Source organism: Xenopus tropicalis, chromosome 5, assembly GCF_000004195.4.
Source record: "Xenopus tropicalis strain Nigerian chromosome 5, UCB_Xtro_10.0, whole genome shotgun sequence".
In the NCBI taxonomy this organism is placed as follows: domain Eukaryota; kingdom Metazoa; phylum Chordata; class Amphibia; order Anura; family Pipidae; genus Xenopus; species Xenopus tropicalis.
In genome coordinates, this window is record NC_030681.2 from 126,850,730 (window position 1) to 126,877,018 (window position 26,289).

Below are 26,289 nucleotides of genomic sequence, written 5' to 3' on the forward strand. Positions count from 1 at the left end.
CTTTGGTAATACTGTTTGTACTTGGATAGATAACTGGCTAATAGGTCATATACAGGGACTTGTCAATATGACATTCTCTAGTTAGTAAGTAGGGTTAGGATTCTTAGTGGGTTGCCATAGGGTTCTGTGTTGGGTCCACTTTTATTTAACGTATTTATTATTTACTTAGCTTAGGGTATTTTTAGCAATGTATCAGTGTTTGCTGATAACAGAAATCAGTGTAGGTTTATTAATTTCATCAAGGTCATATTTGCAGGGGGATCTAGATAAACTGCTATAAAGTGGCAGATGGGATACATTATTGATAAATGTGAGGTTATGTGATTGGGATTAAAAATATGCAGCTACTTATACCCTTAATGGGACTGCACTAGGCAAATCCATAATGGAGAAGGACCTTGGAGTCCTTGTAGATAATAAACTTGGCTGTAGCAAGCAATGCCAGGCAGCAGCTGCAAGGGCAAACAATGTTTTGAGCTGTATTAAAAGGGGCATAGATTCGCGGGAGGACGGGGTTATTCTTCCACTTTACAGAGCGCTGGTAAGGCCCCATCTGGAATGTGCCATATAGTTTTGGTCTCCAGTGCTCAAACGGGATATTATTGAATTAGAGAGTCTAAAGAAGGGCAACTAGGATGGTTAAGCATATGGAAAGTCTCAGTTATGTTAATGGTGGAGAAGAGACGCTTAAGGGGGTTTATGATAACTATGTATAAAAGTTATCATAAAATAATCTTTTTAATGCTTTATTTACCAGCAGGTTCTTCCAGGAAACATGAAAGGGTCCCCTTGCAAAAAGAGGTTTCATCTTAAGGTACAAAAGGGTTTATTACAATGAGAGCTGTGAAGTTGTGGAATTCTACCCTGAAGCCACTGTACTGGCTGATACATTTGTTTAAAAAAGAGTTGGATGGATTTTTAGCAAGTGACTAAATAAAAGGTAACTGAAATCATATTTTATGTAAAGGTGATTCAGGGACTGGTCCAATTTGCCTTTTGAAGCCAGGAAGGTTTTTTTTTCCCAGTTGGAAAGGGATTTTTTTGCAGCCTCGCTCTGAATCAGCTAACAGTTTGGCAGGTATTATTTGGACATAAAGCTTGAACTAGATAAACAATTGGTTTTTTTTAAACTGAAATACTATGTTGATTCTGGTACTAATCAAAAAATGCTTCAGTCCATAAAAGGGATAATAATTCTAAATGCATGTTACCATTGTATAAAAGATTGTACCAAAACCTTAATCAAGACATATAGTTTGTTCCATTATATTAATGCTATGCTGGGCTCACCATTCCTGCTTGGGTGCAAGCATGAGCAAACTCTTTGGGTTGTATTTTTTAACATTAGAGGCAAACACCAACAGTGATGTAGCCCATAGCAACTAATTATAAGTTAGACTGGAACGGTCGCCTAGTTAGAAAACAAATGCAAAGCTCTGATCGGTTGCTATGGGCAACATCACTGGGTATGTTTGCCTCCAATGTTAATATATGTATGTATGTATGTATATATATATTTATTTATAAAGCGCTACTTATGTACGCAGAGCTGTACAGTAGAATACATTAATACAAACAGGATTATTAAGATAATAATAAATACAAAGTATAACAATAAATACAGATAGATACAAGATAAATACAGCTGCAATAAGTTAAGAGCCAAAGACACAAGAGGATGGAGGTCCCTGCCCCGTAGAGCTTACAATCTATATAAATAAATACACCAGTATGTAACATAGTAACATAGTAACATAGTAAGTTGGGTTGAAAAGACATACAGTGGTGTGAAAAACTATTTACCCCCTTCCTGATTTTTATTCTTTTGGATGTTTGTCACACAAAATGTTTCTGATCATCAAACATATTTAACTATTAGTCAAAGATAACACAAGTAAACACAAAATGCAGTTTTTAAAAGAGGGTTTTTATTATTTAGGGAGAAAAAAAATCCAAACCTACATGGCCCTGTGTGAAAAAGTAATTGCCCCCTGAACCTAATAACTGGTTGGGCCACCCTTAGCAGCAATAACTACAATCAAGCGTTTGCCATAACTTGCAACGAGTCTTTTACAGCACTCTGGAGGAATTTTGGCCCACTCATCTTTGCAGAATTGTTGTAATTCAGCTTTATTTGAGGGTTTTCTAGCATGAACCGCCTTTTTAAGGTCATGCCACAACATCTCAATAGGATTCAGGTCAGGACTTTGACTAGGCCACTCCAAAGTCTTCATTTTGTTTTTCTTCAGCCATTCAGAGGTGGATTTGCTGGTGTGTTTTGGGTCATTGTCCTATTGCAGCACCCAAGATCGCTTCAGCTTGAGTTGACGAACAGATGGCCGGACATTCTCCTTCAGGATTTTTTGGTAGAACAGTAGAATTCATGGTTCCATCTATCACAGCAAGCCTTCCAGGTCCTGAAGCAGCAAAACAACCCCAGACCATCACACTACCACCACCATATTTTACTGTTGGTATGATGTTCTTTTTCTGAAATGCTGTGTTACTTTTACGCCAGATGTAACGAGACACGCACCTTCCAAAAAGTTCAACTTTTGTCTCGTCGGTCCACAAGGTATTTTCCCAAAAGTCTTGGCAATCATTGAGATGTTTTTTAGCAAAATTGAGACGAGCCATAATGTTCTTTTTGCTTAAAAGTGGTTTGCGCCTTGGAAATCTGCCATGCAGGCCGTTTTTGCCCAGTCTCTTTCTTATGGTGGAGTCGTGAACACTGACCTTAATTGAGGCAAGTGAGGCCTGCAGTTCTTTAGATGTTGTCCTGGGGTCTTTTGTGGCCTCTCGGATGAGTTGTCTCATTGTCTCATTGCGCTCTTGGGGTAATTTTGGTCGGCCGGCCACTCCTGGGAAGGTTCACCACTGTTCCATGTTTTTGCCATTTCTGGATAATGGCTCTCACTGTGGTTCGCTGGAGTCCCAAAGCTTTAGCAATGGCTTTATAACCTTTACCAGACTGATAGATCTCAATTACTTTTGTTCTCATTTGTTCCTGAATTTCTTTGGATCTTGGCATGATGTCTAGCTTTTGGTCTACTTCTCTGTGTCAGGTAGCTCCTATTTAAGTGATTTCTTGATTGAAACAGGTGTGGCAGTAATCAGGCCTGGGGGTGACTACAGAAATTGATATTGAAATTGAAAATTGAAATTGATAAACCACAGTTAAGTTATTTTTTAACAAGGGGGGCAATCACTTTTTCTCACATGGCCATGAAGATTTGGAGTTTTTTTTCTCCCTTAATAACGTGAACCTTCATTTAAAAACTGCATTTTGTGTTCAATTATGTTATCTTTGACTAATAGTTAATGGTTTTTGATGAGCAGAAACATTTAAGTGTGACAAACATGCAAAAGAATAAGAAATCAGGAAGGGGGCAAATAGTTTTTCACACCACTGTACGTCCATCAAGTTCAACCATAATGCCTATATATAACCTGCCTAACTACTAGTTATGTGTATTTTTTGTGAAGAGAAGAGGCCAATAATGCAGTTACCTGTCTCTTTATCCAATAGCACCTGTTTCCTTTCTTCCTCAAAGGCCTGTAGCCATCGCTGTTTGTGCTCTGGTTTCTTTGCAAGGAAAAGGTGAATCTCTTCCGAGACTTTGCCTTGCAGCTTGAATGCATTTTTTACAGTAATGTTAAAGTCTTTGTCTTTCCCATCCTCTACATTCAGAACCTCCATATCGTCCATGTCGATCTTCCCTTTATAATACAGAATGTCACGTCGCAACAGATCCTAGAGTTTTCAGAAATAAATGATTGTTTAACTTGAGAAATGGAAGAAAAAAATATCTCTTCAATTAGAAATGATTTTCATTTAAAAAAATAACTCAGATGGGGTAAGAGATGATTGATGGAACCCCGGTGTAAATTTGCCACCAGTAATAGCTATCTTCCTACTGCACGCCAATTAGAATGTAGAAGAAAGAGAAATAAAAGGCACAATTCCACTATTTACTCCAGGGCTGCCAAACAGGAGGCTCTGTGGGCCAACTGGGCACAATGTTTTATGCCTCCCCCCCCCACGGATCACAACAGAGATTGTTTTTCAATCATCATCAAGTCCCCCACCCCCTTAGTTTGTGGAATGTTGACTAAGCAGTCCACAGAAATAATGGACAGCAATAATTAACCCCATGCAGTGTGAGGCAAGCTAGGTGGCACTCTGGGTGTGTGCATCTCTAATAGTATGATACAGAGCTAGCAGCCAAAATTTTCTAATTTCATTTTACATATGGTTGTAGGGGACTTAAGGTTTACTTAACCTTTATTCAAGCAGTTTTGGACACCTAAGTGTGATTCTAAATGGGATTCTGTCATGATATTTATGGTGTAGTTTTAGTTTCTGAATTACTGTTTGCAATGCAAATAATTCACTCTACCATTGAAAATGTTATTCTTGAACCTACAGATGTATATTTTTAGTTATAATATTGGTTTGTAGGCAGCCATCTCAGCAACCATTGTGTCTGATCCTGAGCTTTCTGAGCTAGCACTACACAATGGAACCACTTTTAGATGAGCTATTGTTTTCTCATCCATGTAACTGGAGTCATGACTTGGATTTTTACTATTGAGTACTAGTCTGATATCTACCACTAGCAATACAGGTGTCAGGAAGCTGTTATTTTTCTCTTGATAGGGAGAGGGGAGATATCACTACAACTTTTAAAATCCAAGTTTTAATAGAGCACAAGTCACATGGCTTAGGGCACCTGGGAAACTAACTATTGTCTAACCCCATGAAAAATCTATTTGCTCTTTAAAAAAACTGATCTTGGTGACAATATTTCTTTAGTTATAGATGGGAGAAGAAGCTGTTTCCTTATCATGGTTTAATGTATTTTTCTGGCAGTTCAACAACAGCCAGTAGATGTAATTGTTCTTTTTTATAAAATAGGAAGCCAACATGCGCTCAGTCTTTTTGGATCCCAGCTCATACCTGGGCGGAGGGGGGCTCGGTAGGTGAAGATAGTGTGCTGCAACATAACAACCAGGGGCGCAGGGAGTGCGTTTGTGTGTGACCAACTGTACATGTTGGCCCGAAACAGTTGTTGTTTTGGTCCCTTGTATCAATAGTGTGATAGGATAGATAATAGTACATGTTCCTATTATAAGAGTCGTAGGACCATAGTGCCCCTTTGGTGGATGCCCTGAAGGATTTCTATGATCATATAAAGATGAAAGTTTAACTTCTGGTATACATTATATGAGCTATAGAGTTGCATTGATCTATAAGGGGCAGTGGGCTCATCCATTTGTACAGGTACCACAGCCATACCTTTTGTTAAATCTTTGGCTTGGGGTACATTGTTTCTTAGAAATACTTAGACGAAATATGAAAGTTTTGAGGGACACTGCTACTTGGCACCAACAAGTGACCCTTGTTTTAGAATGGGCCACAGTGCCCCCCAGCCACCACATGTGACATATCTAATAGGTATGAGTCTTACCATTCTTATAACTACAGCAGACAATGGTGAGTGCAGATGCAGAATATAAGAACTAAAAGCTTTTTGGACAGTTGTTCATTTTTAAAAAACATAAAATTAAAGAATGTCATGAATGATGTTACATATGCAAAATAATGGTGTAAGAACCTTACAGATGATGTCATAATTGTAACATAAATGGCTGAAGGATAATTATTTGATAATCATATCCTACACAGAGTCACAGAGTTGGAGAAATGGGTGTATTTTTAGATATTTGTTTAATTTAAATAGTGTCTAGTGTACTGGATTAAAAGGCCAAATTCACCTTCTTGCAGAAAACAATTTGATGATCAAACAGAAAGAATATCCGCTGCTGTCCCTTTGGCTGGAGGTGAGAAATCTTGGTTAGTTCCCCAGAATGTATGAGCTCCGAGCTTCTGGCAAGGATATCTTCTCCCTGTACAAATGAAGGAAGTTTGATCATTACACTTTGTGCACTCCGAGCCCAAATCACAATATGTTTCCATAGGTTCCATATGTTTCCATAGGTTTTTTTTCTGCTTAAAGCAACAATTGGCTATTAGCACTGCCTCTGGGGTGAGGGAGAGTGGAAAACAGAAAACAATTGGTGCTACTTTTCACAAGGTTCCTCCTATTTTAGGAAAATTCTTTATATTTTTATGTGCATACCCCTTTAATTGATGTTTCTCAGCACATCTATTTTGAAAAGTCTACCATTTAATGTACCCTGACACATGGTACACGCCAATCCAAGCTCGCCAGCTTTTCCTTCCTTCCTTTAGTTGTGTCTGGTCACCTTGATGCCATTTTGACCTGTGTAATATATTTCAGCCTACTTTATCAAGGCTTTCTCACTGTTTTATATGCTATATCTCTTCCCTTCCTTTTGAATTTTTTGAAATTCCTTGTGGACTGCTGGCCTGCAGTAGGCTCTGCTTGAAGTAAAACTCTGTCCTTTCAAAACCTGCCTGAAATTTAAGCCACTGGGAGCAACATCAAAGGGGGTGGTAAGCAACATGTTGCTCACAAGCCACTGGTTGGGGATCACTGCGCTAAGAGTTCCCCTACAAATAGTTATAGACTTTCCCCATATAAGATTACAGGTTCATGAATTCTTATGTCTCTAAAGTGGTACCCCCAGAATTCCACAATTACAAGATCTCAGGAGGCTAAGAGTTAGAGAAAGACTGAAGGGAAGGAGCTGCGGGCTGAGTCCTCTCTTCATCTCTCTTGTAACCTGCAGCACTATTAGCCTTCTATTTGTATCTGTAAGTTACCCTCTTATTTAGATTGTAAGCTCTGTGGGGCAGGGACCTCTATCTTCTTGTCTCTTTGATTCTTAACTTATTGCAACTGTACCTTGTATTTATTTGTATTTATTATCATACTTTGTACTTATCCATTATTGTAATAACCCCCTGTTTGTTGTGTTAATTTACTGTTCTACTGTACAGCGCTGCGTACATAAGTATCATTTTATAAATAAAGATATTCATACATACATATACAGCCAATATTTCCTTCAGCAATATTACATATACTTTTGACTTTTCCTGTCTTTTCTGTTATATTGTTGCATTTGCCTTTTTGATATTGGAAAAAAAAATTTGATATGGAAACAATTTCCATATGGGAATTCAAGGGTTTGCCAGTTTTCTTATCAGTGATTTTATAACTTGAGCCTGATGGTTGGATGTGTCCTCAACTGCTACCTTCTACTGAACAGGGTGTTCAAAAAACAAAATGTCTGTTCATTTTGGACTGCTGTCCGAAGACCAAGGAGTCTTCTTTTGCCTCAACATATTCACAGTGAAGCCTGTCTATTGAGATTGGCCTCACAATTTGACAAATGCAGTACTGAAGGTGTGTGGGTTGGTATCCAACAGATTAGCCCTAGGGATGTCTAGTTAGTTAGCTGATTCCTATAACTATGGGGTTTTCAAATCTTTAGAGGCGGGCGCATTGTCCTGGTGGTTCCTAAATGAGAGAACAATGAAAGGTCTATCCAATATGGTTCAAAAACAACAGGAAATATGGTCCATAATATGGCACTCACATTACAGAGTAAAATTTTCTTGCACTTTGACTGTGCCCTTTTACATATACAGCTGCCACCTTTTAGTTACTAACATGAAGCAGGACATAGTACAGGACATAGCACTAGCTGGAAACATGAACCACATAGTCATTGAAAGAAAAGCCTTGTTACCTCCCAGTCCTCTATAGAACTTTGCCAGTGGGCTATTTTATCAATGTTCTCAAGTCTCCGCTTTCTTTCATTGATAAGTCTGGCAACGTTTTTCATTGCATCTAAGGCTGCCTCAACGTTTGTGTAGTCTCTGGGTGGAAACAAAAAAAAAATTACCTTATTTTTCATAAATACAGTATTTGTAAGTATGGAACCTAAATTATTTGTAAAGTGTATATGGGGGTTATTTGACATGTCTTGCTTTAGCTTATGGGTGATCAGATCATTCCTATACATTAATAAGGATGAGTAGAGTCCCACCCTTCCCCTGTGCTCTAATTGTTCCTATTATTGAAGTAAGTACACTTGGTAAATAATTAGGCACATTGTGTTAGAGAAACATTGTTGTGTATGATCGCTTTAGTACCTGTGTTGGGAATTAGTGTACTTTAGTAGTTCCGCCAGCTGAAGTGGATATTTACAGATCTTCTGTACCGGGGTTAGAAGAAACCCATCTAGAGAGATATCAATCATCTTCTGTAATAAACGGCAAGTCTCAAAGAAATGGACATACTTCTTGACCTTGGTGAGTTTGGAAAGTTCTGTGCAGGCATTAGGATGATTGTTGCAATATTCTGAGTAGATCTGGAAATCTGTTTGCTGAAGAATAAACGTGAAACATCTTAGTAAGTGCCACGGTAAATATCTACTAAATAGAACCAGGAAGGCTTCTCTATATAGAAACAGTAAAAAGTAGTCAGTAAAAAAGGAAAGGGGCATCCGCTATATCTGCAATGTGAATCTTATACTGAACTGCTGTTGTGTAGCAAATACTCCCCTACCCGATACAGATGGAGTGTTAAGTGTATGGGAGCAAGGGCAAAGCAAAACACAAACGGTCAGGGACGAGTGGATTCATGGAGTGGGGGCCTAACATTGCCATATTTGAAAACAAATATCAGATTGGTATTGATAACTAAATCTGGGAATATTGTTTGCCTTTTATTACTTTATGCTGGTGGTTGGTGATAACCAAAACAGTTAAAATATGTATAGTATTGTGAATAATGTACCTCCTATTGTAAAATATAAGGATATTATAAGTCACAGAGGAGTTCTATGACCGTATAAAGCACAAGGCTTTTGGTCCTGTGCTTTTATACAGGTCATGGAACCCTGAGGTGACTTCTAATATCATCTTATTTTACAAAAGGGGCATATTATTTTTTTAAAAAGTTCCACCCTGGGGTAAGAGGTATCTAGACTCACTGGGGCGCCTAAAAACATGCCCCCAAATCCCCCCCCTGTGATTCACATTTAACCAAACTCAACTCAAAACAAAAATATCACAACACAAAAAAGTGAGAGTCCAGCCTAACCCTAACCCACCCATCAACAGTTTTCAAAAAGACCCTCTTCAGTCTTCAGTTTTTCATGCCCAATAAGGGCCTTCCTTTGTCTGTGTCCAAGGGTAAGGGGAAATAACCAGTTGCACCTAGAGACTAACACTTCTCTCATGCTGCATAGCAAATAATTACAAAGTCAACTCCACAAGCATTTATAGAGGCAGTAGAAGCCTATGTTCAAGACTAGCTTTATAGTCAAGGCTTTTGTCTAATGGTATGACATAAAAGACCAGATTGTTAAAAAAAGGGGGTTGTTGCATAATGTTTTTATAGGAAGGGAAACTAATTGCCAAAAAACTGTTCTTTACATGGTTTAATCTTATCCCCACCCAAAAACACAGAGTTTCAGATAAGTGTAGTCAATGAGACAAACGTGTTGCCTAGCAAATCGTTATTCCCAGGGCAGCCATGCCATTTGGCAGTAAAGGGATAAGACGACCACTAACAACAATTATACATGTTATTTAAATACAAGAATAAGCAGAATAACACATTTACAAAAATGCTCAAAATGTCCCCCATTGCACATACTGTAATACATGAACACTAACATTATTCCTATTAACTAATGTCAACAACCTCCCTTTTATATACTGGCATCAACATCCTGTGGTCCTTGGTGTAACTATATATAATACAAACTACACTTAGAATTATAATCATCGCTATTAGCACACAATGAATTCACTCACATATTCCAAAAAGCAAGAGCCGATTTCACTCAAATGCGGGGAATCTTTGTTAATTCTTTTTTCAAGTGTTTTCAAGAATTTCTTTTGGAATTTGTAGATCTCTTCAATGTTTCCAAAGATTGTCCATAGTTGGTCTTCTGTAAACATGTCGTCCCTTTTACGGCACTGCTTGATGTAGCCCTGTATGGAAGTTATCAGATCTAACTATCAGATTTAACTAAAACCATTTGAAAGCTAATAAAATACTCCTAAATATAAGAGTTCATTTCTGAATGCATGTGCTTAGCAATGGGCTTAGATGAATAAAATATGCATAGCAACTGAACAAATAGACAGTTTTTATCTAGAAAAACAGGCAAAATGAAAATATATATATGTTGTGCAGCTCTTCCAACCAATTAAAATGAAAGATCTGCCAGTTCTGAGGGATGCTTCAGTTAAACATTATAGCAAAGGAAAAGGTTGGATGGTGGGCCCAAGGCAAATGTCCCCTCAACTGGGTTTATTATTGATGTGCTTCCATATACAATAACTAGCCCCATCTATCTGCATCTTACTTTATACTTATTTAACTTTTTACCCTCTGTCAGCACCCATGGCAAGTACCTCTTGTCCCACCAGCTGCCCCCTTGCCCCCAGCTTCAAGTGAAGTTACAATTACCTCACAAATATCCTTCAGGTGCTTAATATAATGTTTTTCTGTATTTAAGATCTCATTAATAACATTCGTTCGCATTTGATCTTTGTTGTTCTGCCCAAAACCGTTTCTCCTTGGGACATTTCTAGAATCCTGCTCTTTGTCCCCTGCTTTAGTAGCACAGTCTTCCATTGGTTCATCCTGGTTGACACGGAGCTGTAGCAAACGAAGAAATGGTTTAATCCCTCCAAAACACAGCACACTTGAATATACAGGTATGGGACCTGTTATCCAGAAAGCACAGGATCTGGGGTTTTACAGATAAAGGATCTTTTCATAATTTCCATACTTTAAATGTACTAAGAAATTATTTAACCATTAAATAAACCCAATAGGGCTGTTCTGCCCCCAATAAGGGGTAATTATATCTTAGTTGGGATCAAGTACAGGTACTGTTTTATTATTACAGAGAAAAGGGAATCATTTAACCATTAAATAAACCCAATAGGGCTGTTCTGCCCCCAATAAGGGGTAATTATATCTTAGTTGGGATCAAGTACAGGTACTGTTTTATTATTACAGAGAAAAGGGAATCATTTAACCATTAAATAAACCCAATAGGGCTGTTCTGCCCCCAATAAGGGGTAATTATATCTTAGTTGGGATCAAGTACAAGGTACTGTTTTATTATTACAGAGAAAAAGGGAATCATTTAACCATTAAATAAACCCAATAGGGCTGTTCTGCCCCCAATAAGGGGTAATTATATCTTAGTTGGGATCAAGTACAAGGTACTGTTTTATTATTACAGAGAAAAAGGGAATACAGTATGTTTTAAAATTTTCAATTATTTGATAACAATGGAGCCTATGGGAGATGAACTTATCACAATACAGAGCTTTCTGGATAACTGGTTTCCAGATAATGGGTCCCATACCTGTATTACTTCTAACGATGAACTGAATTGAGTAAAATTCCATACATAAGTTGCATTAATTACTTTAGTTCTGTCAAAAAATTGAGGCGCATACAAAAAATACTATTGTGCCTCCTAATATACAAGGTTAACTGGCTTCAATTTAGCCTTTTAAAAGTCAATGTTGACAATATCTTAAAATTAAAATAATAATATGTAATATACAAGTTTATATTAAAGGGAGCACAGATAATGAGGGAAAGCTCCTTTTCACTTTTAGTTTCAAAACATCACTTCATTCCCAGAATACCTGCAGCATTGTATATAGATATAGTATATCTACACATACATAAATATCTAAGATTGTTCAGTACGTTCTTCTGGTTTATTTTATATTATATTATATTATATATTTTCCTAATCTTGGTACTATTTTTAGATCTACTAAAGCTCATGGATTCCTTGTTTTTTCTTAATAAAGGTTATTTATTTCTCTAGATAGAGATGGTGAACCAGGATTAGTATTAGAGCACAAAAACATTAGTAACATAAATGCTATTTTAAATGCTGTAGCTCCCCCAGAGGATGTAAGTAATATTAAACACTCACTCAGTTTCAATTTCATAGGCTAACTGAAATAGCAGTTATGTTAGCAGTGTCATAGTCCTTTTGGCATATCTTCTCAAACAGGAGACCCCTGGGCTGGATACAGCCCTCCAAGGACATGGACTCCAAACACCACTTTTTATAACATTACAGATTTAAAGGAGACATAAAATTAAGAATGTGCCAGTGCATTCTACTCCTTTAAATATAGAAGGATTGTGCAAAAAATAAGTTGTGTTTCGTGCTGATTTATTGAGAAATTTCCCCAAAACCCCACTAGTCCCGCCCATCTGTTCCACTTCCTGCTGGCTGAATTCTCTGGATGTGCAGGGGAGCTGGTGACACCAGGGTGACCTGATAAGGAACTGAAGCCTGTCTTTGCTTGAGTGACTGCAGGGCTGTGATTGGCTCTCCCCCTACTACTGTGCTTCTGGCACGGACAGAGACCTGAAACTATGGCCCGCGGGCCGCCCCCCCCCCCCAGGGGAATTTACCCGCCCCCCCCTGCATCTTCACCCTTGGCAGCAGAGAGAGAGGACTCAGTGGGGAATGGGACGGGGGAGCCGAGAGGGAGGACAGACGGCAGACTGGGGGGAACTGGAACAGATAGTACTCAGCGGGAATGAACGGAGCACCTGGGGGGGGTTTGGGGGGGGAATGCGGCCAGTTTGGGCCACAGTTTGCCGCCAGGAAGGGCGGGGGGTGCTGGTGATGGCGGTCTGGCCCCGCTCCCCCAACAGTCTGAAGGGCCCCTTGGTTCAGAAGTTTGAGGACCCCTGATCTATAGGGAGCTCCAATAAAGGGGCCATTTTTACAGACAGTATTAATTTTTAGACCAAAGTGAAACCAGCACCATATATTCATAATTGCCTATAGGATTAAGGATTTTTTCATTTATCCTAAATGTCTCCTTTAATATAATTTGCCTCTCAAATACATCTTTAATTAGGATTTTAACCCACTTCATCGAAGTATTTGGACTTCACTGTGCTAAAATAAAGGGCGTTAAATAAGAATGTTTTATGAAAATGTTTTGATGTTCCTAAAAGATTTGTGCCTCTTTTTTACCAATCATTGATAAAATGCTGCAACAGTATTGGTTTTTGGAACTATATTTCCTTTGGGTATATATAATACAGATTTGTGAACTAAAATGTGTCTTAAAAATGTGTTATCACAATGAAAATGTGCAGTAACAACTGTCAAAAGGAGAATTTTACATTGGCAATTATCAAAGTCATAGAGTAACAATACTTACCCTAACAAAGCTGGCTGGAAACCATCCTTCACTATCAAGTATCCTCCCCCACCACCACTCTTTATTGGTAGCATCCATTACTTCGATGACACTTCCGGCCTTAAAACCCAGTTCTTCATCATCCATAGTGACATGGTCCCAGAGAGCCTCGGCGTATACCACACTGCCATCACTTATCAACTGTAAATTAACAAGGGGCCATAATCCATCAGATCATATCCATATTAGCACAAATCATGCACAATAGTATCTCATACTGTTAGCTTTTCAGTTATTCAATATCCAAGACATTTTCCAAGGCATGTAAACTACTAAGAAATACAAACTGCTATGTATGGGAGAGACTGACCCGCCTCCCAATAAAATAATAGCTTGACATTGTACCCTGTGTGTGCATGGCTCATATGTATTTTAAAACTATTTCTCTTGTATTTATTCATATTGTGACATACAAAGTAATGTCAATTATTATAATGAAATACAAAAAATGCTTGACAATTTATTACAGATTTGGAAGAACCCTCCTGTTCTGAAGTACTCAAACTCTGAGAAAAGAAAACTTTTCCAGCCAAAAGCTCCTGGAACCTAATGCGAGCCCCTTGCCATTACAGCCACCTATTGTCCTCCCACCCAGCTTGCCACCAACCACACCTGCTTGCCCGTCAGTGGAAGCACAGGGCTGGAGTTAGAGAAGGCAGCAGAAGTATGTACCTAGTGTGCCCCCCTGAGTCACGTGCTTCTTCAGCCTTTCCCTTGGTCAGGCTTTGTAACAACAATAACAAAAATAACATACCAAATTTACCCATGTAATAAGTTTACTGGCCTATGTCTGACCAATATCTGGCCTAAAATCGGACAACTATCAGGCAAGTTTGAAAATCCCATTGGACAAGAACTGCACTGGTAAGTTGTTGGGTTTCCATAATTTCCACTCTCCAACAATCAGACCAACAATCAGATTAGCCAATTTGGCCGGTATGTGGGTGGCCTAATTGGGGCAAGATCTTGTTATGTATGGACAGCTATAACATAAGGTTATAGATAATGTGACTTTCTTGCACTGAAACCTAATTTGTTGTATTCTTCTATTTTTGAACGATGACCATTGGTGAAATGATCTGTACATTTACCCCCGCAATGTACAACAAGAAGTGGTGGAGCTTTCTGAGAGAGTAATCCTGGTTATGATAATAATAATAATAACAGCATTTTTATAGGACTTTTCTTCCGTGGTGCTCAATACATTACCAATGGAATATTATTAACAGAAGACAATGCTGATTGACACTTTATTTTGATTTCATTATAATACACAAGCCATGACTGTCCTGTAAAATATATACTTATAAATGGTGCTTAGTGATGTCATCAGTTATAATTTCTGCTTAGTGATGTAATTTGTGTCACATTACTCAAAACAAAATCTACCCCTGTTGTGAAACTTTAAAGGCCTTTTGCCTTGCACTTTTATATGGTAATGGGAGGACTGCTTGGTGACTTATAACAGAGCAATTTCTTCTATCTCTGTACCAGTAATGTTACAAGGGAACATCAGGTGAAGGAAGAGGGAGAATATAACACACAGGCTATTTTTGCTCTTTTGCAATATCCTGGATCCTTATGCACTGATTGCCTAAGGAGACCTAGCTAAATTGCTGTCTGTTACTAATTGGTTACATGATAGATAGAATGCATGGAGTGTTTAGATATTTATAACCAGCAGTGCCACTTTATTTTTAATTATAAAGTACCGCAGCTCCCTTTGTCCCAAAGATCATTCCTGATGTCAAAAATTATTCCATGTCTTAATGGAAAAAAACCTTGTAGAGATATGAATAATTCAGTAGCACTCTGGAATATCTAAGGGAAAGAATGACTGGAAAACAGGGCTTCCAATACACATATGGTCTCCAGGGAAGCCCCAAAGCACCACTGCAGATGCTGTAGAATGCAGATAGCTAGGATACTATTTACTAAGGGTCTAAAACTTATTAAAAATCACACTGTAATATATTTACATGTACTGTACATACCAGTCACTTGTTTACAAAACATAAAAATATATATGTATATAGAAAATTAGCTTTCAGTGGGATATATTTTTTATCAAGGGACTGTAAATGCTAAGTTAGTCCTGCAGATACACTAATTATTATATTACATTATACAACGAAAGAAGGCATTTTTATATTGTGTAAAATTACAAAATAAGCATTGGGAATTTAGTGTAATAAATAGTGTCTTTGGGAGTCTATTGAGACTTCAGGCTTTTGGTTTCTGGACAGCAATGGAATGTTCTATGATCACAATAACCCTACGCACAAGACATAAGTCACTGACTGAGCTGATGAGCATGGCAATTCTAACTCATTATTTATTATTTGTCTGTGGGTCCAGCGCAGGGCAGTAGTTACCATATAGGCACTTGAGAGCAGCTTTAGTGGGTTGACCCTTGGGTTGACTATATAATGAAGAAAAGATAAATAACCTAACCTACCACTGGATACTTGTGGGTAAATCCAGTGGTGGAGTTGAGGGGTTGGGGTACTTGGGTCTTACAAAGTACAAAAGGACCATCTGCACATGCGTCAATGCCTAGGGCAGCACCGGATCTTAATACAGCCCTGGTCCTTGTCACCGCTTGTCATTGCTGAAACTCAACAAAATGCGACAGCATTTTTCCCACAATCCCACAAAACCCTAATCAAGTTTAATTGCGATTATTCTATTTTTTCTTGATATTTGAGAAAAATCTCGATTGCAGGACAAAAGATGGATTGAGGAAAAAAGTTGCGATTGCGGAATGAATACCTTCCTATTGAATTCTAGGTGGTGAGATTTTTAAATATAGAGGAATATTAATAAATAGTTATGAATAAATTGCCTCATTATGCTTCATCAAAAACAATTGCAAAATGGCAGAAATTTGGGAAATTGTGAAAATTTGTGGGTTTTCCACTGCTTTTTTCTGCCAAAATGCCAGTTTTTATGATGCATTTTTTTCTGCACAAAATACACTGAAGTACAGTAAATGAGAATTTTTTCACTTCATATATTTCATGCAAAATGAATTCAAAGCCAATAGTCATTTTTTGAAAGCATTTTTTTTCCACACAAAATTTTCAATGCAAAATTTTACCTCGGTTTCACAAAAACTTGGTGGAAACACGCAAAAAGTGTCCCACATACTTTTAATAAATTCACCCATAAGATTAAGGACACATGACGAGATTTGTAGCATTTTGTCACCCAATTCATTTCTCTCTCTATGGGAGCAGGGGGGACCAAATTGCCAAGTTTCACCCCCCCATTTAAACTGAATGGGAATCACCTTGTGCTTTGGCTCCTTTGTTTGCGCCATTTCTTCTTACTGATGCAGCGCTGTCACTTGATGAAATCCAACTGCAGTTTGTTGCAGATCACATAACCTAAATCATTTACAGTCACTACTGTTTTCATTTGACATTTTTATATATTTCTGTTGATTATAACTGTTTATCAGCTTGGGAAACTCAATCGAGCAACAGTAAATTGAATTTTCCTATCCATCAGCTACTGTAGATTAAGTGACAGCTATGTTCTCTCTATGATTACATTCTTCTAATTGCACAGCATTCAATTACACTATGGAACTTACAAGACTTATTGGTCATTTTGATTTCCCTTGAGGGACCTTCCTCTGATATGTCTCTGAAAAACAGGCGATTATACGATGGGAGGAATGCTGTTAACTCAAAAGGACAGGCTGTGCATTATGAACAATCAATAAGGAGCAGGTTGCTGGTTGATAGAGCACACACAAATATACATATATATTTTTTTTTTTGAGTAGTAAGGAAACAAATAGGTGATGGGCACTCAAGGAATCCACAAAGGCCACGTAAAAAACAAAGTGTTTTTATTTAAGAAACCATCTCTGGCAAAGCCTTATGCATTTCATGCTCAGGCGGTGCCTAATCATAGGCCATATATTAATTGTCATGCAGAGAAAAGGGGCTGGCAGGTCTTATGATTGGAAGAACATTTAGCCAGCAGAGTCAGGGAGACATTGTCCCATAAACATGTAGACAATTATACTTCCGCGGAAAATAGCAGCCATTAATACAAGTAAATATCTTTATTAGACGTTGGGCACACAGAGTGTTTGCTCTGCTTCTCTCAGCCTGCATTTTTTCCTCAAGCTGAGAGAAGCGAATCTGCTCCTGTACATCCATCCATATACCTGCACCGGCACAAGTACAGCTTCCGCCTGAGTGCAGGAATGCAAAGCGGAAAGGAGGTTGGCCCAAAAATGCCTGCTTTTGCGTTTTCTGGCCAACCTCCACTCTGCTTCACTTTGTGTACCTGCACTCAAAGGGAAGCTGTATTTTCAGCAGGGCCAGAAGTAGAGGTAGGTGGAAAAGGCACCTGCCTAAGGCACAACAATGGGGGGACACCAGGCAGGTACCTCTCCTGGATACCCCTAGTTAGTGCTCATCCAATTGTCACTAGGAGGACACAGGAACGAGGTAGCCTACTGGGTCACCTAGGACGCCTGCTCTGATTGGCCTGCCCCTGTTTTTCAGTGCAGGTACATGGAGTGGTGTACAGGAGCAGAAACGCTTCTCTCAGCCTGAAAAAAAATGGAGGATGAGAGAAGCGGAGCAAACACTCTGTGTGCCCAGGTCCTTAAGGGTAGTGTCTCATTTAACTACTTATCCCCCATTAAGTTGCAGCAACCCATCCTTTAATCATTAGCACCTTACAGCTTGTCCCTCCTACTGCCCTCTTGATGTTTTTTTTCCTCTTTAGCAATTCATTTTCTGGAGAGATTTGTCGCGGGCGACTAATCTCTACGTGTGCCACAGCCCTAAGTGACATAGTGGAAGGCTTAGTTCTGACTCCAAAAGAGGTTATTAGAGTTGCCATGAAGTCATAACAGGATTAAATGCTTAATTTATTTTAATCTTCCTTTGCTTCTATACAGGTAGCGCTTGTAGATTTAGGGGCAGATTTAATATGCAGTGTAAAAAACAGCAACAAAATTCACTGCACATCGCCAGGCACTGGTGCGTAAAAATTGACATAAACGTGGCATCTTTCTTTTTATGCGTTTTTTCTTCTGCCTGAATTATGTAAAATTACAGTGTAAAACTTCTCCATTTATGTTACACAGCTTTTTACACTGTTTTTCCAGCAAATTTCATTTTACACAGCATAATGAATAGGTCCCTTAGGGCTCTGGCACACGGGGGGGTTAGTCGCCCGCGACAAATCTCCCTGTTCGCGGGCGACTAATCTCCCCGAAATGCCATCCCACCGGCGATTTCGGCAAATAACCAAAAATAACTTGCGAGGCAACTTCGGTGATTTGCCGAAATCGCCTGCGCAGCGTGTGCCATCCCACCGGTGACTTACATTTTCGCCAGTGGGATGGTAGTTCGGGGAGATTAGTCGCCTGTGACAAGGGAGATTTTTTTTATAATGTAATTATGAGGAATCTAACACAGTTGGCATGACCTAGCTATAAGGGGGCATGTTTGGTATCATCAGAATTGATGGTTAGCCAATCAAGCACTGCAGTAAGCATAATTCAGTGGGAAAATCTGAGGGTATAGTGAAATAAGCATGTAAATACTCTCCTTGCTCCTCAGATCATGATCTTTCAAGGTTAGTATCCATATAATGTTATAAATTTAAAAAGCTCATATTTTAAAGTTGTTCAGTATTCCCTGCTTCTACTGTCCTCATTAAGGCTACTTCCTTAGCCTTAACTTCTTCGCACTATATGGTAAATACCAGGTCTGGACTGAGATTCAAAATAGGCCCTGGCATTTAAAGTACACAGAGGCCCAAACAGCCCCCCACCGGCCCAATAAATAGTGACTGTATGTGACATCTTACAGCAGCCCCTCTGGCATTTACCAGAACCCACAGATTGCCAGTCTGGGCCTGGTAAATAAACCCTGCTCGTGATAACATAGCAAAACAGAAACCTAAATTATTAGGCCACATCTTTTTTGGGGGGTTCTGTCTTTGATGGTGGACTTTTCTTAAATTCAGCAGCAGATATAAGAATGAATGTAAATACAGGGCATGGGGGTAGTTCATGAATATGAATTAAATAAAAAATGACTGAGCACAGCAAACACAGTTATACATCACAGTAACATAATATAATTCAGTGTTTCTTCTTCTTTAAAGTAAAAAAGGTTTAGGAATAGAATTTTCATTGTTATGTTATTGTTCATTGTGGGTCTACCAGCTAAAAACTGGTTTAGATTCCTTCATTTGGAAACCCATAATCTAAACAATTGTTATGTTAAAATGTTTTGAGTAATTGAATATGTTCCATATTGTGGAAGAAATTATATCTAGAAGTCTCAGCCCCAAAAAATTACCTGTACCTTCACTCATTTTTATTTTAGGATAACATTTCACAGCATTGGTACCCAAAAGCTAAGAATCTCTTTACTAAGTATAAGTTAATATATCTCTTGTATTTCAGATGCTGTAGATGAGAGTGCTGAGCAAGCATATCCATTGTGCTGACCAAAATACAGCTCAATATATAATAATCAAAGGGAGAAGGTGCCGACTGGATAGAGCACAGGATAGGAATATGCATGACGCACACATAATCAAATGTCTTGGTTCAGGTGGGAATAACGGTTCACCCAGCAGCTACTTATAATACCCCAGAAGTTGTGATCACAAGCTGCAAAAAAATGTAGATCTCTTTTAATTGGTTTAGAACTACTGGCTGTGAGATAGCGCACAAAGCTGCTTGTATAGGTACTTAATAACAACAGATATATGGTCAGACCATTATAGTTTGTAATAAGGGCCCTGCCTGCAAATTACCCTTCATATGAATCATTTTAATAGGGGGGAAGTTATATATAAATATAGGATAAAGTTATATATAAATATAGGATAAGGCCAGTGTTTTTCAGAAAAGATAGCAGCCCTGTCCTAAAGGAAGTAGGCATAAGTGATAGGGGAAGATTTATCAAAACTCAACTCACTACCACGAATGTTTATTAAAAAATCAGAGTTAAAAAAATCATGAGCAGGAAAAAGTTGCGAGTTTTTCGACTTTGTTAGTGTAGCTCAATAACCACAACATTTTCAACTTGTTGCTCAATAACTGCGACTTTTACGGATTAAAGCAAAAAAAAAATCTGCCATTGACTTCTACATGAATTTGACAAGTTTTAGCTGGAGTGTTTTCAAGTTTGAACCTGTCGGGGTTCAAACTCAATAATAAATCTTTAAAAAGTTGCGCTTTTTTTTTCTTGGCGTCTAAAAGCCCAACTTGAAAAAATTGCGGCTTAGTAAATGGACCCCTAAGTGTAACAGTATAATAGATTTATAAAGGAGGCATGGCTGAGTGGCCCTTCTTGACTGGTAATAAGGAGGTAAAAGAAATGAACAAAGCTAGAATCGTTTGTGTTCCTTGTAAGCATTATAGACCCGGTAGAAATGAAAATGGAAATGTGTGTAGGCTTGGCTGAGGGCTTGAGTTTTAAGTGAAAGTTAGAACCTCTCAGGGTAGGGGGGAATGTCTTGAGTTCTATACTAATAAATTCCATAGATAGCGGCTTGCTCTGGCTTATGTAAGATGGGGTGTTGTTGCAGGAAGGTTTAGGCCTCTATTTTATAGTAACAAAATGCACCTTTCAAAATACAGAGCCTACAGTATGTAAACTGATGTTACCAAGGTATATGAGCGGGCCTTGCCAAAATAAAGGCCCAAGAAATAATGGGCTGCGTTCCACGTGGGTGCCAACGCTCTGCCTTGCCATTGTCTAGATAAAAGAATCATGCAGTTGCTCAGAAGACATTTCTGTTGAAAGCTCATTATTTATTTTCCGTTCACAGTGGATGCAGTTCCCACCTCCCTTTGACCACTGTAAAGCACTTCAAATAATATTCATGTATTAAAAAAAAAGATTTCTTTCTTGAAAGTGCATACTGAGAATGGTAGCCATCCAGCTGCGGTGATTAGAATACAACACGCCAAAAGCAACAGAACAATAAAATACACTTTGGCACAAATAAATGACATGTGGCACCAAATAAAACATGGAACGTCCACACCTGACACATTGCTTTAAATGATATCAAGAACTTACAGTGCTCAGTGGGGATTATTCCTGTCATCTAAAACCCCAAGTGCAAAGGCAATTTTTGGCATTTGAAGGATGCTGAGAGTTGCATTAAAAACCCATCTTGTCCCATGTTCTCCATGCCTATTCTGTCGCACTGTGTGGTCACAGAGGAGTCATCGAAAACTGGGAGCATACTTTCTGGCCACTTTGTAGGGCCATAACAACATTACCAAAACAAAGAGTAACCTAAGCACACTCATCATGTATGTACAAGAAACAGAGGATAAAGCACACCCAAGTGTCAACAAGTCAACAAGTTACGTATATGACAAAGGATTATACGCTTTCATGTCAAGAGCCCAAGAGACTCTTCCAAAAATGAGACCATTAATGGTTTAAAAATATAAATAAAAGTTGTCTGGTGTATAACCGTAGACCCATTGTAATAATGAGTGGACATACAGCATTGTGTGGCTGTGATCCATCTTTGATATCCTGGTTATATCTGTAACAGGCAGAATCACACAATATTGGCTGATGAAGATCTGCTGAACATGATCACTGTCCTCCAGTGAATATCTCTAAATGTCCTACACAACAAATGCAGATCATTCTCTCCCGCAACACTGCCGTGGATGTGGAGATCTAGAAGTGATCGGAGGGGATCCAATGCAATGTTCATTATGCTGGGACACATACCATGCATTTGTGATCCAAAATGTGCATGTCTCCACACAATCACATCAGGGTTGTACATAGGCATCAGAGACAGAAAATGGCAGCGTAGCTGTGAATTAAGCAGCACAGTTTTCTGTAAACACCGTGCTCTTGATATGCATGGAATACCTGGGGGGTAAAGCTATGGCTGAGAATCCATAACCCACGAACACAAAGGACGTTAATCCTGCTCAAGGGATTTAAGGGCAAAGAATTGCTCGGATGCTGTTTCCTTGACAAAATTCTTTGTTTTCTGATCCTTAATTAAAAAAATAACGGTAATAAAAAAAGATGTTGTGCTGGGAAAGGGCAGGCACAGCAGTTACGTAATAAAGTCTCTCCATTCTTTGAATGGGAAGTCTGCAAGGCACAAGAGTAGGCTGCGATCATTTGGGGCCAGACTCATTGTCAAGGTGACCACAAAAGGATCCTTTTTGATGGACATAGAACAAGCTGACCCCAGCTGAGCCCGAGCTTTTAGTTCCAAGAAAAAGACCCAGCCAGCCAGCCCCATCTCAAGAGAATGCCAAAAGGAACATCAGAACAACGTTGATGAAGATGAGAAAGAGCAAAATGACAAAGACCACCACGCGCTGGGTTTCAGGGTTCATGTTACACCGCAGGATGGCATGAAGAGCGCTCCATTTTTGTTTGGCTCGGTCCGATCTTCTCGCCATGTCTTGGCAGAACTGCAGCTGTCAGGCAGCAAACCCCCCCTCTCTCTCCCTCTCAGTGATTCGCCGCTGTTGCAACAATAGAGCTATGGGGCAGCTGTCAGAGGAATCAATCTGTTCAGCAGCAGTGCTTTATGCAGACAGTGCACATGTGCCCTAGTCCTCTGCCTTCCTGCTCTCTCCACCATTTCATTCCTGAGCTTTATCTGTCCCTTAGGAGCTCTGCAGCAAATGAGTCTGCATTCCCATTTAATGAAAAGAGCCCCGATGCTTCCCCAGCCTGAGCAGGATGATGGAGGTATTTAATTCCTCATCCGAGAAGAGCCTGGCATTCTCTAACAGCACTTGCTGAGGGAGTTATTGGCTTCTCTGCTGGCCAATCAGCCGTTTGCACAATGAAGCAGGGCTGTCGCTTTCAAGGGTCTGACTTTTAGATACCAGGCGGCTTTGCATACATGCATATCTTGTAACGAATGCAAACGAGCCGAATCCCCCAAACAAATACACACGGATCCTCAAATAAAAGCGTTGATTCCTACGATTTTTTTAAAGGCACCACACTGACTTCCGAAATGGAAAATCCTCTAGTGCAGGCAGTCCTGCAATATGGTATCTAGGATACTAGCACAGTTATAGAAGGATGGGGTGGGGGCCAGAGTGCAGTACAACAGCATTGGATTTGGAAGAACTCCCGGCATCAAATGTCTGGGCATTTTTATGATAAAAAAAAAGAGAATTACATTTACACTAAACCCAGGCAATTTTCAAGCTGATAGCAATAGCATCATTAAGCCTAGAATTTATCAAAAATATCCAATTCAGTAACAATACACCATGTGTTTGTATCATTCACATGGATTTACCATCATATAACCAAGGGACAGTAAAAGATCAAATAGCTCCAAGTAGTATCTTTTAACTGCAATGCAGATTATTATAGTGGTGGAAGCACATACTACATGTTTGGGCCATAGGCCTCAAATGCAAAAAAAGGCTGCTATCACTTTGCATCCTGAATTTGTTGGTTTGCAAATGGCTGCTTACCTCGGAGTTTCAGAAGGGCTTAGTTGCATGTACTAGCGATGCTCTCCTGGAGTTTTCACCTGGCACTCAGTGCACAGCACAGCGCAAATGGTGGCACAAGTGCTCCTAGAATGAGCACTAAGAGATGCACCCTTGCACCCCTTACGGCTTATGCACTTGTGCCCTAGGATTGTAAATTACCCCTTATATCAAGGAAATTGCTAATTAAGGCCTATTCTTGGGTACCAGTCTGATCATAATACACTGAAATACAAGGTATAACCATAATGAATTACTTTGGTACAGGGTACTGCCATGAAGAAATACTTTGGTACAGGGTACTGCCATGATGAAATACTATGGTACAGGGTACTGCCAAGATGAAATACTTTGGTACAGGGTACTGCCATGATGAAATACTTTGGTACAGGGTACTGCCGTGATGAGATACTTTGGTACAGGGTACTGCCATGATGAAATACTATGGTACAGGGTACTGCCATGATGAAATACTATGGTACAGGGAACTGCCATGATGAAATACTATGGTACAGGGAACTGCCATGATGAAATACTATGGTACAGGGAACTGCCATGATGAAATACTATGGTACAGGGTACTGCCATGATGAAATACTATGGTACAGGGTACTGCCATGATGAAATACTATGGTACAGGGTACTGCCATGATGAAATACTATGGTACAGGGTACTGCCATGAAGAAATACTTTGGTACAGGGTACTGCCATGATGAAATACTATGGTACAGGGAACTGCCATGATGAAATACTATGGTACAGGGAACTGCCATGATGAAATACTATGGTACAGGGTACTGCCATGATGAAATACTATGGTACAGTGTACTGCCATGATGAAATACTATGGTACAGGGTACTGCCATGATGAAATACTATGGTACAGGGTACTGCCATGAAGAAATACTTTGGTACAGGGTACTGCCATGAAGAAATACTTTGGTACAGGGTACTGCCATGATGAAATACTATGGTACAGGGAACTGCCATGATGAAATACTCTGGTACAGGGTACAGCCATGATGAAATACTTTGGTACAGGGTACTGCCATGATGAAATACTTTGGTACAGGGTACTGCCGTGATAAAATAATTTGGTACAGGGTACTGCCATGATGAAATACTATGGTACAGGGTACTGCCATGAAGAAATACTTTGGTACAGGGTACTGCCATGATGAAATACTATGGTACAGGGAACTGCCATGATGAAATACTATGGTACAGGGAACTGCCATGATGAAATACTATGGTACAGGGTACTGCCATGATGAAATACTATGGTACAGTGTACTGCCATGATGAAATACTATGGTACAGGGTACTGCCATGATGAAATACTATGGTACAGGGTACTGCCATGAAGAAATACTTTGGTACAGGGTACTGCCATGAAGAAATACTTTGGTACAGGGTACTGCCATGATGAAATACTATGGTACAGGGAACTGCCATGATGAAATACTCTGGTACAGGGTACAGCCATGATGAAATACTTTGGTACAGGGTACTGCCATGATGAAATACTTTGGTACAGGGTACTGCCGTGATAAAATAATTTGGTACAGGGTACTGCCATGATGAAATACTATGGTACAGGGTACTGCCATGATGAAATACTTTGGTACAGGGTACTGCCATGATGAAATACTTTGGTACAGGGTACTGCCATGATGAAATACTATGGTACAGGGTACTGCCGTGATGAAATACATTGGTACAGGGTACTGCATTGATGAAATACTTTGGTACAGGGTACTGCCATGATGAAATACTTTGGTACAGGGTACTGCCGTGATGAAATACATTGGTACAGGGTACTGCATTGATGAAATACTTTGGTACAGGGTACTGCCATGATGAAATACTATGGTACAGGGTACTGCCATGATGAAATACTTTGGTACAGGGTACTGCCGTGATGAAATACATTGGTACAGGGTACTGCCGTGATGAAATACTTTGGTACAGGGTACTGCCGTGATGAAATACATTGGTACAGGGTACTGCATTGATGAAATACTTTGGTACAGGGTACTGCCATGATGAAATACTATGGTACAGGGTACTGCATTGATGAAATACTTTGGTACAGGGTACTGCCATGATGAAATACTATGGTACAGGGTACTGCCATGATGAAATACTTTGGTACAGGGTACTGCCGTGATGAAATACATTGGTACAGGGTACTGCCATGATGAAATACATTGGTACAGGGTACTGCCGTGATGAAATACATTGGTACAGGGTACTGCCATGATGAAATACTATGGTACAGGGAACAGTCATGATGACTGAAGACTACCTGGCAAATAGTGTCTAAAACATATCTAAAATACATTAGATACTAACAGGCAGCTAGTTATGCGTAATCACAGAACTCCTGCTGTGTAAGGTAACAATTACAAGTATTGCATATTGTGTTACCAGAGATACAAAGGGTCTTTTATGAGAGTAAGCGGTGTTTTATTCTGCTATGTATACAAACATTTGCACCTTAAAAAAATCATTACAGGGGTTGTTAAAATGCAACAGTCCCTGAAATGAAGACCTACCACTAAC

At 39.3% G+C, this 26,289-nt stretch overlaps 1 protein-coding gene across 4 annotated transcripts in view; it reads right to left on the reverse strand.

Annotated features, from left to right (window-relative positions):
* Positions 1-26,289, reverse strand: part of arhgef4 (Rho guanine nucleotide exchange factor 4) — a 113,049-nt gene that overhangs the window by 5,359 nt on the left and 81,401 nt on the right. For all 4 annotated transcript variants that reach the window (XM_031902569.1, XM_004917799.4, XM_031902570.1 and 1 more), the window contains 7 exons: positions 13,178-13,357; positions 10,422-10,613; positions 9,761-9,940; positions 8,090-8,322; positions 7,684-7,813; positions 5,779-5,910; positions 3,511-3,754 (listed from right to left, as the gene is read on the reverse strand). In XM_031902569.1, coding sequence (XP_031758429.1) covers positions 3,511-3,754; positions 5,779-5,910; positions 7,684-7,813; positions 8,090-8,322; positions 9,761-9,940; positions 10,422-10,613; positions 13,178-13,357 — 1,291 coding nt within the window. The remainder of the gene's footprint in view (positions 1-3,510; positions 3,755-5,778; positions 5,911-7,683; positions 7,814-8,089; positions 8,323-9,760; positions 9,941-10,421; positions 10,614-13,177; positions 13,358-26,289) is intronic.